The sequence below is a fragment of the Cherax quadricarinatus genome, chromosome 31 (assembly GCF_038502225.1).
Source record: "Cherax quadricarinatus isolate ZL_2023a chromosome 31, ASM3850222v1, whole genome shotgun sequence".
NCBI lineage: Eukaryota > Metazoa > Arthropoda > Malacostraca > Decapoda > Parastacidae > Cherax > Cherax quadricarinatus.
Window position 1 is genome coordinate 1,532,249 of NC_091322.1, and position 17,500 is coordinate 1,549,748.

The 17,500-nt window shown below is 38.2% G+C and overlaps 1 protein-coding gene across 1 annotated transcript; it reads left to right on the forward strand.

The window, feature by feature from the left end:
- The first annotated feature begins 6 nt into the window (after nucleotides 1-6).
- On the forward strand, nucleotides 7-8,786 carry LOC128697890 (uncharacterized). Its single transcript, XM_053789891.2, has 3 exons — nucleotides 7-70; nucleotides 3,480-3,575; nucleotides 8,096-8,786. Exons 1-3 carry the CDS (start codon nucleotides 47-49, stop codon nucleotides 8,321-8,323), a joined length of 348 nt encoding a protein of 115 aa, XP_053645866.2. The 5' UTR covers nucleotides 7-46; the 3' UTR covers nucleotides 8,324-8,786.
- The last annotated feature ends 8,714 nt before the right edge of the window (nucleotides 8,787-17,500 follow it).

A 17,500-nucleotide genomic window follows, 5' to 3' on the forward strand; every position in this document is an offset into this window, starting at 1 on the left:
GGATAAATCTTCAACTGATGTCGCGTATCTTTACAAAAAGCGCAGCATGAGTGATGAAACTCTCTACAAGGTAAGACATTTTCTTCATATATAGTATGTTTTCAAAATGTATTTTAAAGCAAGTATTGGTATTAACTTTCAATTATTTATTTCATAATGATTCAATATTTTAATGGAGTTTTCAAGACATAATATAGTTTTCTTTTTGAAAACTGTAACATTGTAGGGCTTTTTGTGATGAGCCAGTGCAATAATAAACCTAATGTAGGGTTATGTGGCCTTTATTCTCTTAAGTTTGTGATGACATGAAGATCACATAAACTAGGGGTGTTCAATGTGTTAGTCATTACCTACTTGTGTCACATGTCTGCGGTAGTATACCTAGAGAGTGTTCCGGGGGGTCAATGCCCCCGTGGCCCGGTCTGTGACCAGGCCTCGTGGTGGGTGTTGACTTTATAGTCAACAGTGCTTTTCAAATTTCAAGTTTTAGTCTATCTCTTCAGCTCGTGCAGCTTGTCGAATAATAAACAAGCAACACATTTTTTAACGTACAATTGAAAATTTTAATTATCAAAGATCATGTCACTGAAAAACATTCTCATTGGGGTCAATATGCTCGGGATCTCCCGAGCTTTTCCAACACTCAGGCTGCAGCCAGAAGGTGGGGGTGTGGCTTTCAAAGGGGCATAGGGGCATGTAATTTTTTGTGTTGGGCTGCAAATACCAACTCCCATTCTGATGAACCAGAGGCCCATCAGAATGGTGCCCTTCGACCCCCCATTGGGGTGGGGTTAGCCTGCCTGACCCGCCTGTGGCCCAAATACTATGCCTAAGCCCCGTTGTTTACCACTGGACCCTGCCAAAGGGCTGCTTATGTCAAAGCTTAAACAGCCACCCAGAGTCCTACCAATGATGATGCTCCTCACCAACTGCAACACTCTGGGCCCCTGCTAGTGCTTAGCACAGCACCCCAAGGCAGTATTAAGACTGCTTACTTGTACCCTGATGGGACACTCGCTGGAAAACCAAGAGACTAATCGCCATTTGGAGAAGACCCGTGCTGGGAGTAATCCTCTAGCGAATTGCTTACATCTACATTTTGTACCTTTAAATCATCATTGCTATGATGTGAGAATACTATAGATATTTGAATTCATATTGAAAGGGACTCCAAGACCATTTGGGCCCTATTCCTTGGATCGAACCTGAATGTCTCCTTTTTCTCCCCCAGGTGCTGTATGACTCCTTTGGATTTATTTCCCCATGATTGTTATGTTATACATTTGCTTTCTCCATTTGCATAATACATGTAATAGTATTGACATGTCTCATCTCCTGGAGCAGAGATCAGCCAGTATTCAGAACATGTATGACATTTTGGCAAGTTGCTCACACTATCTGGAGATGGTTTCGGGGGTCAACTTCCCCACATCTGGTCTCTGACCAGGCTTCATGGTGGATCTCTGATCAACCAGGCTGTTACTACTGGCCGCACACAAATCGACTTACGAGCCACAGCCGGCTGATCAGGTACTGTACTGACTTTAGGTGCCTTTCTGGCTGGGTCACCATCTGGAAAAGACCCAGGCCAGGACAACACCGGCAAATTTACTACTACGTACTTCTTGAAAACAGCCAGGGGTCTATTGGTAATCCCCTTTATGTATGCTGGGAGGCAGCTGAACAGTCTTGGGCCCCCGACACTTACTGTGTTGTCTCTTAGCGTACTTGTGGCACCCCATTGCGGGGATGTTGCATCTCCTGCCAAGTCTTTTGCTAAAGTACCATAGCCTGCTAGAATTATTTTCACAAGAAAGCATAAAACATGAATGGGCAGTGTACTATTAAATGGTGGAGGGCCCCCACACAAACGAGCCTCTCCTCCCCTACAAGACAGGGGTCTACAGTCTGTGCACAAAAAATACGAATTCTCTAAAAAATAGTTTATTTAAATTTGTGGGGAAAAACTGCAATATTGGTTAACAAGTTTTATAATACCAGTGTGTAATTTGACAATGAAGTTTTAGTGGCAGGAGCCTCGCCACAAATTACTTGCCCTAGGTGCACTCCCCCCACAAGTTGCTTACCCTGGAACACCCATTTGTAACATATATTGGGGGGCCCCTACAAGTTGCTTGCCCTAGGGCCCCCAGAACTGTCTTATTACGAGTCATACAGTTCAAAATAGCAGAGAGAGACATGTTCAAAAGAGAAAGCCATTTAAAAACTAATTTCATCCAAGAAATGAAGAGAGGCTGCACTAAAGGTGGAACTTTCCAAGAATAGAGCAGTCAAAGAAAGGGTTGCTTTATATGAACTAAAATAGTATGTTTAATTCAGAATTGCTCTCCATTTATTAAACTGATTTCCTCTTTCCTGATTGTAATTAGTTTATTAATTTCTGGCATGTTTAAGACATGTTGAATCTCATATCCTTTTTCATTGCTTTCCAGCATCTCTTATTCAGTCTCTCATACTGGATAGTTTTATAGCTCTTATGTACAGTATGTTGTGGTTTAGAAGTTGACAAATATTTGCTCGTCATGAAATTTCTATCGTCATGTTTCTCTTAAACACTGCCTTGGTTATACAGTGGACCCCCGGTTAACGATATTTTTTCACTCCAGAAGTATGTTCAGGTGCCAGTACTGACCGAATTTGTTCCCATAAGGAATATTGTGAAGTAGATTAGTCCATTTCAGACCCCCAAACATACACGTACAAACGCACTTACATAATTGGTCGCATTCGGAGGTGATCGTTATGCGGGGGTCCACTGTACATGTCTTCCACCTCCATATTCTTGCCTATTTTCATTGATAATAGTTTATTTCAGTTCATGCATACATTGTCCAGAATGTTTACAATTTATTGTACTGTGTCATTTTTGTGAATGTTATTTCCATTGGTACAGTTCACTCGTTTTTCTTGTGAATGCCAAATCCATGATGACCTGTTGTTGTTGTCATTATTGTTGCACCTTTCATGCATTGATTAATAAATGGCCCCATTTTCAAATTTCTTTGGCAATATATTTTCAGTTATCATCTTTGCTGTCAGTCCAGTTTGATATGCAAATTATGATGCATAGTTTTATTGAACTTAACCTGGCCATACACTTTCAGTAATATTGAGTAATATTTGATAGTACTGTACTATTGGCCATGTGTGGACAATATTAAAGGTTTGAACAATATATTAAAGAAATCAAGAGTTTGATATAGTGTGTATAATATTGATGACAACAGTGTTATTGACCATTGGTGGGAGATGAATTAGTGAAACCAGTGATTTGAGTATTATTATTGAACCTGTGTGAGCTTTTCACTTTTAGTATAACTTCCAGTTTTAACTTAATCATAATATTTTAAAAAACTAAAATTTTCATTCCCCAAGCTTAGTTTCTAAATGTTTTGTATATTAATATGCAAAGTAAATTTACAATTATTCTATGTTTAACTGTACATTTTTTCCACCAGGGATCTAGGCGTGGAGATGAACCAATATATGCAACACCTTTCACCCACACTAAAGGATCTTTCACTCAAGACCACCAGAGAGAGCTTCATTATATGGTTTGTCCCTTGTCAGATTTTCTTAATATTTACAACTTGTATTGTTATTGTTATAATCAAGGTAAGTGTTAAACCCACAAGGGTTGTACTATGCTGCAGAGAGGAATGTACAAAAGTAGGACTGTGCAAAGATAGGAGTGAGGGGGCAGGGGTGTGCAAGGGTAGGGGATAGTGCAAGAATAAAATTTAAAATTGGTGCAACAGGTAAATTTTTATTAAAAAATCAGTCACAACAACTTATAGATAGCTGGACATGATGTCGGTAAAGGGTTCTTGAGCAAAGTAATTGGAGCCATCATTTTTCTTGGACCTAAGTTGACTGCCTCCTGTTCCTCAGATACTACAGTGCTTGTCACGGCATTATGCCGGGTCACATCCTGCCGCCACATTCCACAGTGCTTACGTGGCTGCCATGGTGAGAGGAAGTGTTGCACTTTTTTTTCTCGTCCACCCCATCTTTTGTCCAGTGATCCCTTTAGTTTTGGAGCTATACATGTTTGATTATGGGTAAAAGGAAGTCTTTAACACCTGAAATTATAGGGCTTCACAAAGCTGGGCACCAGATGAAAGAAATGGTGGAGAATGTTGGTGTGTGTGAGCGTTCAGTGAGGAACTGGGTGCAGCATTTCAAGGCTGGTGGCGGTGTCGAGTTACTGTCTGCCAAACCTCGGCCTGGCCCCTCGAAGAAGACATCTGTTCGTACCTTAACTGTGTTAAAGAAGCAATTAGAGAGTACACCTAAGATAACTGCTAGAGAATTGAAAGAAAAGAACCCACATCTTCTCTGAGGTGTCTGTAAGAACTGTTAGCAAATGTGTGTCAGAACTGGGCTACAGTAGCCACTGCCAGGTTAAGAAACCGATCCTCTCCAAGCCACAAAGGAAATGTAGGCTGGATTATGCAAAGAAATAGCTTCACTGAAATCCTCAACAGTGGTCTGAAGTACTCTGGAGTGATGAAGCAACCTTCACTGTCACCTGTAACTGTGGGGGACGTGTACCGGCCCAAAGGTAGTGACCCACTAGACCCACGCTACACTTGCGGGACACCACCAAACACCCAGACTCGCTCATGGTTTGGGGGTGTTTCAGTGCTCAAAGTGTTGGTAAATTCATGGTGCTTCCCAAAAACCAGTACAGTGGACCCTTGGTTATCGGCTGTAATCCGTTCCAGAAGGGCGGCCTAAAACCAAAATGACTTAAAACTGAAATAATATTTCCCATAAGGATTAACATAAATACAATTAATCCATTCCAGACACCCAAAAATATAAAAAAAAAAAATACGTTTTTTAAAGATTTAGTTTTACGTACACAAAACAATGAGAACTAAATAAAATAAATAAATGAACATTTAAATCACTATTACATACCTGTACTGAAGACTCTTGTTGGCTTATGGAAGACAGGGAGAGGGAGGACTGATTATTGTTTGCAAGGGGAATCCCCCTCCATAAGGACTTCAGGTATTGAAGCCCTCTCTGGGCTTACTTCCCTGCCTCCCTTAAACAGCATATGTGTAAAGAACCTAGGATAACCCAAAAAAGTCAGAGTGACATGTTTCCACTGGGGTACTGCCTCCATGCTAAACACCCTTTCACAACATTAGGTTCCTTGATGTTTGGATGAATGAGCAGAAGTGTCCTCACTCGCCCAGAGACACAGCTAGACTGACTCACGAATGCAGGAGGCGGGTTGACACATCCCATATGGCCGATAACCAGCCGATAACTGAAGGTCCACTGTATGTGAACCAGTATAATTACCTGGAGTTGTGTGACAATTTACCCGAGGTGTTTAACAAGTGTGGGGGCTACGGTTTTATGATGTTTAGGGAGTTTTGAACCAAGTGAGAATGCAGTTGTTGTGGGGACCTACCATAAATGCTGAAGTGGGAGGAATTGTTATAGGTGTAGTAGGCAAGTTTAGGGTACCAGAGGTAAATGATAATGAGGGCTTTTAATTGAGCTTTGTAAAGAGGTTTGGTAATACTGTACATATTTAACCCTTTCAGGGTCCAAATCGTAGATCTACATCATGAGCTCAGCTCACTCTGATAAACTGTGAGTGGTAAATCTGGGCCTAGATACGAGAGAATACATCTATGTGGTATGTGTGCACCACATAAAACAAATCCTGCAGCACACTGTGTATAATGAGAGAAAAAAAACTGAGACAGTGATTTTCGATTATAACAGCGACTTTGCAGTGTTTTTTTGTATGTTTTTTATAGTTGTATTTGTGATTTCTTGGTCTCATTTGATAAAATGGAAGACATATTGCAGAAATAGAGATAATTTTGATTGGTTTTAGCACTGGAAATGGCTTGAAACCAAGCTCAAAGTGGCAGAAATGTTAAATTTTTGCTGATGTTCAAGAGTAAACAAAAGACCCACACGTCTAATACACGCCAGCTGGTGGATCTAATATACATTCACAAATGTGGTGATGATATTTATACAATTATTACAATATTGCATAACAGTAAATCTTCTATTTTTTGGTGTGAATAAAAATTCATTGTGAATAAAAAATCAAAATGGAATTTATTTGTAAAGCCTCAAAACATAACTAATGAACAGAGGAAATGTTAGTTTAGTGCCAGGAATACCTACATTGTTTATTCTGGACCCTATTTTGAAATTGGAATATTTTGAGCTTTGTGTTAAATTGGCCAAATTACCAATTTCCGGTCACTTTATTTTGTAGTTGAAACAGTTGACTTGGCGATTTCTTGTGCTCAATCGATAGAATAGAGAGAGAGAGATTTCGTTCGGATTTTTAACCCCGGACGGTTAGCCACCCAGGATAACCCAAGAAAGTCAGTGCGTCATCGAGGACTGTCTAACTTATTTCCATTGGGGTCCTTAATCTTGTCCCCCAGGATGCGACCCACACCAGTCGACTAACACCCAGGTACCTATTTGCTGCTAGGTGAACAGGACAACAGGTGTAAGGAAACGTGTCGAATGTTTCCACCTGCCGGGAATCGAACCCGGGCCCTCCGTGTGTGAAGCGGGAGCTTTAGCCACCAGGCCACCATACTAGTGAAATTGCTAAGAATTTGGTCGACTGGAAATAAGTAATTGGCCTAAAATGGGAGTCAAAGTTGGCAAAATCGCTGACACATCAAATTTCGTACTTTTTGTTTTATTACATTCACAAAAAGATTCTCTACCATTTCATAAGAAAAAAAAATTTTTTTTTTTTTTTAAATTCTTGGACACTGGGGCACCACTTCAGATTTTTGCCTTGGACCCTGAAAGGGTTAAAGAATAATAGGTTAAGTATATGATGTAGGGCATAATGACAGCAGCTTAAGATTATGTATTAGTAAATAAAAGGTTGATGGGTAAACTTATGGGTGTGCATGTTTTAGAGGAACAACAGATATGTCATATTACTTAGTCATAGCTAAAGTGAGAGAGGTAGATGTACAAGAATGTCATCAGAGAGTAATAGAGAAGTGAAAGTCTATAAATCAAAGGAGTTAGTTAGGGTCAGATATCAGCAACTGTTGGGAGAAAGCTGGGCTAGAGAGAAAATAGGCAATGAGGTCAAAGAGATATGGTGTAGATTTAAGAATGCAATGTTAGTGTGTGTGCAGCAGAAGTTTGTGGATATATTAGGGTGGGTGTAAAAGGTAAGAGGACCATTAATGAAATGACAAAGTAAAGAATGGGAGAAAAAGCACATGAAAGGTTTTTATGGAACAGAAGCAGTATAAGGAAGGTGAAGGAGTCTAAAAAGAGAGCAAGTCCTGGAGTGAGATTAATAGTTGAGAAAGCCTAGGGAATGAATGGATTTTAACAGTTAACAAAAGAAGGGAGTTATTAGATGGGGAAGATGGAGGAAACATTTTGAGCTGCTAAATGTTGTTGAAGAGAGGGAGACTGATTTTTTTGCATTGGGCAGGGAGGTGTAACATCTTTTTGGAGTGATGAAGAGCCAGATGTGAGTGGGGGGAGGTGCACAAAGGAATGGGAAGAATGAACAGGGGTAAAGTAACTAGGACTGATGGTACACATCCACAAGGCAACTATTGTAGGAGTCTGTTTTCTACATCACCTAAAAAAAAAATTATTTGGCCATAGGCTAATTGTGGTGCAAAGGGTAAATATCCCACAGTGTCTTCAAACGATTTGGCATTCAATGTAAACAAATGTGTACCTTTACAAAGTATGTACTGTAACAGTTTCTTTTTGTTCAATATGTACCTGGAAACAAACATTTCATTCATGCTACACGAGAGACTACTGTATTTGTAATTAAATTTAAAGTAATACTATCCTGAGGCTGTTTTTTCCCCCTTATTTTCCAGAGTATCAAAGTGAGTTTTCAGATCATCTGAGTTATGTTCCATCTTTTCAGTACCCTACTGTAATAAGTATTGTATTGTAGTTCAGTATTCTAACAATATCTCACTTTATTCAAAGGGAATAATTCAGTCTTACTTGCTTGAACCTAATTTTATACTATTTTATGTATCTAACAAAATACATTGTTCCTACCCATTCTTAGTGTTCCATACTTTTCACTGATGAGGAGGAATCAGATGCAGGCCGGGATGGAAACGAGTGTGGCCGAAGAAACAGGAGGAACAGCACACACTGCAAGGAGAGGATGCTGGGCAATGATGTTTCTGATGGAAATAGGGGAAGATCCAGTTTGATTTCTGCCTGGAAGAGAGACTTTCGACAGAGTTGCCGTCAGGTTCAAAATAAAATAAAGAAAACTGTAATCAGATAGTAAGAATTTAGTCTTCAGTGCAATAATCCTTAAATATGAGAAAATTTATTACTAATAAAATAGGTACTTCAGACATAGCAAGATTTTTATCTAGCTTTAATGGCTGGCTGGCTCTTGTAAAGGAAAATTATTGAACAGCATATTTGTAAATACTATATACTCTTTGCCTTTCTAATAAGAGTTGAAATAATAATGGGCAAGTGCTCCTATTAGAATTTGTTAAACCCATTTGCTTTAATAAAAGTATGTTGTAAAATTATGTTGCAAAACATAATCAGACCAAAGCTACTTTTAAGTGTTATTTTTGCATGGTTATCCTCTATTTCAAGTGTATCCACTTTTTCTGATGAGAGCATTAAAATTAAGTGCATCATGTTCAAGGTTCTCAGTTGCATGTAAAAAGTTGACGAGAAAACTTAGATTAAACTTTAATGCCATATGCTTTGGTCAGATAAAAGTATAATCATTGTTTTATTGAATCCCATTCTCAACCTGCAACTTGGGTCCAACCTGTTTGTGACAATATTAAAGTCTTGCAATAAAAAGAATGAGACTGTTATGGATAACATCATAGTGTTAACTACAGTATTGTAAGTTTCAGGTGTAACTACAGCATCCTTTCATAATTATGCACATAGCCAAGTGCTCAATGATCCCTATGGAGAACTACAAATGTCTGAAGGCAGAAGATTGCTAATAACAGTAGGGATGAAATGACATTTGCATACACTTTTAATGGATATATTTCAGTCTTGGAACCTTAGCCACTCCAAATGATAAAATATGAAACCACACAGTATACTGTATATAGTGGAGAGTGAAAGTAATAACTGGTCATGAAGGTAGCAGGTCATCTAAATGCTGTGTTGCATGGCAGCCAATTAGCAATACCATGTGAGCTAGAGTTGTTGAGATGATGTACTGTAAACTTGCCAGCCCCTTGTTCTGTGGTGTTAGAAGTAGCAATTTAGGCAGCTTCAGTACAGTGACACCTATCCTTGGTGGGTTCTCTCTACATTATTTCAGCATTGTTCCAGTGCACGAGATAGCTCTTTTTCAATCTGTGCATGATAAATCTTAAAAACATATTTTTGTGCTTGAACACACACAAAGATTTCTCTTGCATAGATCATGTTGCATCCTCCACATGGTATAGTGTATACCCTGTTTTTACTGTTGGGAGTGTCATGGGGATCTTTTTTTCCCAGTGAAGTTTCTGATGGATGATGTGACCATGACAGCTACACAAATGTTACCTCTAGAAATGACCTGTGTGATGTTGCTGGCCATTTCTTCAGGTAGAATCAAGAATCTGGATTTCTTAGTAAAGGCATTGTTGTTAGTTATTATTATTATTATTATTATTATTATTATTATTATTATTATTATTATTATTACAATCTAAACTAAGCACTAAGCCCATGAGGATCTGGTGGAGTTTAGCATAACCTTGGCTCTGGATATAAACATGTGGAGGCACAGGCAGTGTACTTCATTCTACGAATTTGGGACTGATGATGCAGATAGCCCTTAAGAAAAACCAAGTGATTGCATAGTGTGCAATCGTCATGGTATGATTACAAATGAGTCTTCTTTATTTGTAGGCTTTCTGTAAACTCAAAGGTGTACCTGATGGGTGATCTGCATAGAACAAAAAAAAAAAAAAGCTAGTTTGCCTTTGTTTTTGGGTATGAGTGAATTTGGTAGTCATTTTATGGAGGTCTTGTATATTACATCTTCTGGGATATATGACCCGAATGTCATTGACATGTGTGTCATGTGTATAAATATACCTAATTAATAAAAAATAAAATAGTTATTTCTTTGCTAAGGTTACAATGTGTGTTTACATATCATAATATGACTGAAGCAAAGAAAGCCACTATCATGCCAGCTGGCCCAGTAGCTAATGCGTTGGTCTGGAGTTTTGACTCTTACCGTGGGTTTTATCCTTGCCCGTCTCACGTGACTATGTTAGGAATGATATTGCAAAAAACATCAATCTCCAAGTTTTCCATTAAAATGTTCAGTACAGTACAGTGGACCCCCGGTTAACGATAATTTTTCACTCCAGAAGTATGTTCAGGTGCCAGTACTGACCGAATTTGTTCCCATAAGGAATATTGTGAAGTAGATTAGTCCATTTCAGACCCCCAAACATACACGTACAAACGCACTTACATAAATACACTTACATAATTGGTCGCATTCGGAGGTGATCGTTATGCGGGGGTCCACTGTATTTTTTTTTCTCCTTGGAGAGGTTTGGCTTAATTTATATGCTACATACAGCCTTGCAGTTTCATCAGATTTCTAACATTTTTTAGCAGTTCTTTATGTATGATTTGAGTGAAAGTTAGTCATGTCAGCCTGCTCTAATCTTTCACTCATTTTTCAGTGTGTCTGTATCCAACAGAATGTTTTATATTGAAATTTCTAATACATTTTGTAATCTTGCTGAATTACAGTCATTTTTTTATGCAATCAAAAATATCTGACAAGCTTCCTTCAATAGCTTGTGTACTCATTTTTTTTTTTTTTCAATATTCATAATAGTCAAGGTTGTCATTTCTAGTGCTTTCTTTTGCTTCACTACACTTGCATAGCTCTCATTGGTCTTGGTTTTACACAAGTGCCTCCATTTGCTGCATTGCAATGTCTTGTATATTTTTTTTTTATCATGAACAGTAGTTCTATTGGTACAGTCTAATTCTGCCCTCATTTCATTTTTTCAAATAAACATTCTTTTGTTAGAGCTCAGTGTGTTTTCATGTCTAAAACAAATTGTTTAAGTCTAATTTCAGGGGTTTTATCTCTTTCCAGTTCCTCCTCTTTTTTTTTTTTTTTTAAATAACTTAACATATATTTTTTACTGTATCTTGTTATGCTTTCATTTTTCTATTTCTTTGTCAGATCCTCTTTGCTTTAGTATGAGAAATCACCGTCATGCAGTTTACTTTCATCGTATGTGTTAAACCTGTGTCAATTACAATGGTTTTGTAGGTTGCTTAATGGAGCTTCATTAAATACTGTTTTAACTCTTAATGTTTATCGAGCTAAATGTAATACAGTACTGAGAGTTCTATTGATACAACTTCAGTTTCCATCTTCTACAAAAACATACCCGAGCTTCACCTGACATCATCAGCTACCTAGGTTAAGCAGTATTGTTTCTAACCACCAAAAACCCAATACTTAACATGTGAATAAATAAAATGTCCATTTGATTGAATAAATAGTTTCACAATTTACCAACAGTTATAATATATTATTTTCACAGCACTAAACCACTGTGGGCTAATCACCATCCAAGATTTTATGTGGAGGAAGTTGTAGTGGGTGCAGTAAATCAGTTCCAGTTAAGAAGTCAGTAAATCTACATAGGTGGGACTTTCAGAGAAGGAAAATCAGCACAAACTTGACAGAAGACGAAAATGAAATCCACATATCTGATAAACAGAATAATGTATAAAAATATGTAGACTGTTGGCACAACCTGACTACTTGCACCAAGGAGCACCGGGTGCCTTTCCAGGAGAAACTATAACTGTCTGAGTCTTCTGTCCAATATGCAATCACATTTCTCTCAAAATTTTCCCATACTCAAAACATAAACCAGAACCATCCATAAAAGTTGCGAAGCATCACAGACCAATATTAAATCTATTTCCCAAAAGTAGCAAAAGTTAGGCAAACTTACTTGACTTTGCTCCTATCTGTAACATAGTTGCAGACAGGTAACATGGTAGCATCCTCCACTCACACATTGAGGGTCTGGGATTGATCCCCACCATTGGTGAAATGCTGGGCATGTTTCCTTACACCGATTGCCCCTGTTCACCCAGCAGTTAGTAGTAGGTACCTAGATGTGGTGGGGACAAGATTAACTTAGCCTGCCTGAAATGCAAGTCTGCATCAGTTACATCATTTACTTTGTAGAAATAAATATTATTATACTCTTCCCCATGAGTTGCATTTGTCCCCTAACAATCTTCAGCAGAAACTTTCATAGAAATCTACTCCAATGGATTTTACTTTACCCTATAGTGATACTTTGCTACCTGACATGGTGTTCGACTTACCCTCCGTGAACTGACAGCAGCATTTTGGAAATCTGGAATTTTCTTCAGAAGTACACTTTTATTTTATCATATAGTTATGAGAATTGTCATAATTTTTAATTTTTAATTCTTCGAGAATAAGTGATGGTTAGTATGTTTTCCTTCTTTGCTTTATCCTCTCATGGTGGGAAAAATTTACCTTTGTATTTAAATACATGTAATTAATCTTGCTCATTTTCTTGGCTTGAATTAACATGGTATGCCAATGTCAGCATTTCCTCCCTTAACATCAGCATCTGCATCAATGTTACAGGTTGCTGCTACATGGTAGTTCTGATATTTGAGGAGTGTTTGGTTTGTGTAGGTTATTCAGTACTCTCGGTAATATATACAAAATAAATACACACAAAAAAAATGAAAATAAAGATAAAATTTAAAAGTAAAAACTATGAACATAGATACAATACAGAGTGAAAATAAATACTAACTTAAAAATAGCCAGCATCAATTAGTTAGAAATCCCATTGAATTATTATTAAAGGAATCCTAAAATTTTAGTGCCCAGTGATCCTACAGTTATCTCCATAATTATGAAAATGAATGCAGAAAGGCCTAATTTGTGGGCAAACTATTTAAATGTGTTCTATGATTGCCTGCATACTCCAAGCTACATGGGGAGAGAGAGGATGGGACAGGAGCACTTGTGAGTAAGTAGCTATAAGTGTGTGCCTGATCCTCAGTTGAAAGGGATTAATTAGGCTCAAAGCGACAATTTCTGTTGAAGGAGGACCAGTCACCCATGTCATGTTCAATCCTCTATTACTCCTTACCTACAACTAGGATCTAGGTTTTTAATACAACTAGGAATCTATGAGTGTAATTTAACAAACATTGAATTTCTGGAAAATTGTTGCTCTCATTGTGGTTTCTTAAGAAAATGCTTTTCCCAAAAACATTCAAAATATTTAAAACCTAAGAAATTTCTAGCAAATGCTCTCAAAATTTGGAATAATCTTCAAGAAATGCCAGGTATAAAAAAATAATGCAATTAAATTCCTTAAAAAAATTTAAATGCCACACATTCAAGAAAAATTTCATGACATACCCTAGAATGTGACTTTTTTTCTCCTCCTGGAGCTTGCCTGTTACCTGGAGAGGGTTTCGGGGTCAACACCCCCGCGGCTCAATCTGAGACCAGACCTCATGGTGGATCAGGGTGTGATCAACCAGGCTATATGTCAGCTTGTGTGCTGGCCACACACAAGCTGACATACAAACCACAGCCCAGTTAGTCAGGTACTGACTTCAGGTGTCTGTTCAATGCCTTCTTAAAGACAACCAGAGGTCTATTGGTAATCCCCCTTATGCTGGGAGGCAGTTGAACAGTCTTGGGCCCCCGGACACTTATTGTGTTGTCTCTCACTGGACTCGTGGCACCCCTGCTTTTCATCATGGGAATGTTGTATCTCCTGCCGAGTGTTTTGCTTTCATAGGGAGTGATTTTCGTGTGCAACTTTGGTACCAATCCCTCCAGGACCTTCCAAGTGTATATTATCATGTTTCTCTCTCGTCTGCATTCCAGAGAATACAGATCAAGGACCTTCAACCTTTCCCAGTAATTTAGGTGCCTGAAATTATCTATTTCTTATTTACAATTGACCAGACTTTTAAAAATCTCAGCACTCTTAAGATATTAATCTAGAGCTTCCCTAAATTTTGACATTACAGTACTCTAAAGAAAACCTAAATTTTACAATTGCACCCTCCCCCAATAAAAAAATAGTTCAATCATTTATTTACCTCCTGTACATTACTGCTACCACTGGTGTCAACATTACTGCTACCACTGGTGTCAACATTACTGCTACCACTGGTGTCAACATCATTGCTACCACTGGTGTCAATATTACAGTCATTGGTGCCAACATTACTATTATTGGTATGCTGAGGCTCCCAACTACATTCATTAATATAATCGGTCGAGGTACGGGTGTCAAGGGAACGTGGTAACCACCTTAGTTCATCGAACTCTACAGAGAGCAGTTTTGTATACTTTAAAACCTTACATCCTGTGGTTGGGTTTCCTGAATCACAATAGGAATCCTACCACTGGTACAGTACAAACCAATTTAAGAGACCTCGATTTAATAGATTTTAGATACAGCGAACGAAATCCGCTGTCCAGATTAAATATGTTCCAGAATTCAGTTACTGATGTTATCATGACAAAATAGTCTCATTATTCAGATTTAACATTCACATTACTGGACACCCTCCCACCTATTAGTCCATTATATCTAGGTTACACTGTACTTGAAAGCTTTGAAGACCTGAAGGAAGATGTACAAAGCACAGGCACTGACACAGTCAACTTACAATTGTCACATAACTACATGCAGTTGGATGAGGTGGTCAGTCCCTCAGCCTGGAGAAGAGTTCGGTTCCATGGTCTAGAATATGACACCGAAGCATGAGAATGGAGCCTTAAATACTGTCAAAGGCGAGGTGGATGATCTTGAAGACATTGTAGGGGACGGGAATCACTAGCATGAGAAAGAAGGTAGGTCCCTCTGGAATCCAACCCTCTTCACTCATAACTAGTAGTTATGTGATGAAGTATGGCTGATGTCCTCTGTACTCTGTACCAAGATATCATTGTGCTGCAGTGTCTGACAGTAATGTTCAAGATGGTATAATATACCGACAAGTTGATGAATAATACGTGATACAGTTTGGTATCTAGTGTTGAAATGTTTCGTCTAAACAGTAGGCTTCTTCAGTCATATACAAAGGCAGACCATGGAACTGAACTCTTTCTCAGGCTGAGGGACTGACCACCTCAAATAAGTTTTCTCTAAGGTTGATGGACCGATTACATCTTCATTGCACTACTACACCTGCTGCCTTTGTATTTGACTGAAGTAGCCTACTGCGTATGCAAAACGTTGCAACAACAAAGATACCTAACTGTTGCACATGTGTCTTAATCATCAACTTGTTGGTATTTTATATAATTTTCAACATGCTAGGCAAGTCTGACTCACTTCCCACCCACTCCCACTCATGTACTTGTCTAACTTAGAGATGAAGTCTATCACAACAAAGGCATGATATATTTCCTGGTGGTTGTACACACGTACATGTGCATGTTTGCATGTGTGTGTGCATGTGTGTGTGTATAAAAACATACTGTACTGCACTGAAGATGGACACAGACATCTATAGGACAGGTAGAAATGGATGGAAGGCATGAACTGCAACTACCTCTACTTCAATAGTACCACTCTTACCACAACTACTCATGATATCCATAGAGCTGTCTACTGCTAATTCTATGTATACATACAAGCTCTACTCCAAGATACAGTGGACCCTCAGTTAACGATATTAAGCCATTCCAGAGAGCTTGTCCTTAACCGATTTTATCGTTAACCGATTTAATTTTCCCCATGAGAAAAATTGAAATCCAATTAATCCGTTCCTGCTGTCAGGAGACATGACAGAATAGTACTTCAATATGATGCTATTATCAACTCTATGGCTTATTTATCTAACACAATTCATCTAATATGACATAATAAACAATATTGATAACACAGAAACATGATATATACTCTAGAATGAATAAAATGTCATAATGTATGTGAAGGGTATTAAGTGGTGGAAGTGTTGTTGTTGGGTTTATAATGGCCACTGAGAGAAGCCATACATATTAGCGGTGGAGGAGGCTTCTGCCACCACCACTATCCACAAACAATATATGTACGTAATTTATAAATAAGAAATATTTACATTTTAATTTATAAATAAGAAATATTTACAATTTAATTCATAAACAAGAAATATTTGCACTTACCTTGGAGGAGATGTTAGTTTAATTACGTAGTTAGTTTGATGGAGTGTAGCAGATATGCAGGTAGTGTAGCATTTATGCAGGGAGTGTAGCAAGGGGTTTATAATGGCCACTGAGAAGCCATACATATTAGTGGTGGAGGAGGCTTCTGCCACCACCACTATCCACAAACAATATACATATGTACATAATTTATAAATAAGAAATATTTACATTTAATTTATAAATAAGAAATATTTACATTTTAATTTATAAATAAGTAAGTTTATTCAGGTATAGACAAATACAGTTACGTACATAGATTATCACATATAGCAGCATATGTGTAAAGTTTGTAGATGAATGGTTCACAGAACCGACACATTGATAAATTAGACACATGTGCAACTCTTGGGTATCTTTATTGAGGAAACGTTTCGCCACACAGTGGCTTCATCTCTCCATACAAAGGAGAAACTTGAAGAACAGGAGGAGAATGAGGTAATCAGTCCCTCAGCCTTGAGTCGATGTGGTCAGTCCATTAATCTTGAATAGAATACAGCATATGAGCGGAGAAGCAGCTTATAAACCATAGACAGGAGAGGTGCAGCAGTCGTAGGTGGTGTCACATTTGTCCAATGTGGAAGTAGGTCGTGCCCAAGGGTTAGGTAAGTGAAGAAATCCCAGGTAATAAGATCCCAAGAAGTTGCAGTGTCTGACAGGATTGTAGATGTAGATTGTAGATACCCAAGAGTTGCACATGTGTCTAATTTATGATATGTGTAAAGTACCTAGGATAACCCCAAAAAGTCAGAGTGACTTATTTCCATTGGGATCCTTTTATATTTACACATATTTACTTTTATACTTACACTTTTATATTTACACTTACCTTGGAGGAATGTTAGTTTAATTAGTTAGTTTGATGGAGGAGATGCTGGCAGAGGTTTAGGGTGGTGGAAGATACGTAGCAGGCCGGCATTTTATAAACAGTATCCCTTTTTAGTTATTCATTCTTTCCATATCAGCAATTGGAACTTGTCACCATTAAGTCATGGTACTTTCCACTGCCCACTTTTATTTCTACTTGCAACTTTCCCTTACACATACTTACCTATATGTGGTTGCAAGGGTCAAATCCTAGCTCGTGACCTGCATCTCACCTAGCCATTCAATAGAATCACTCCCTCCTAGCCTCTATCATACCTGCTCTTAAAACTACGTATGGAGCCTGTGCTGGCCTCAAGGGATCTACTCTCGCATCTCAACCTTTGGACTGGCTGC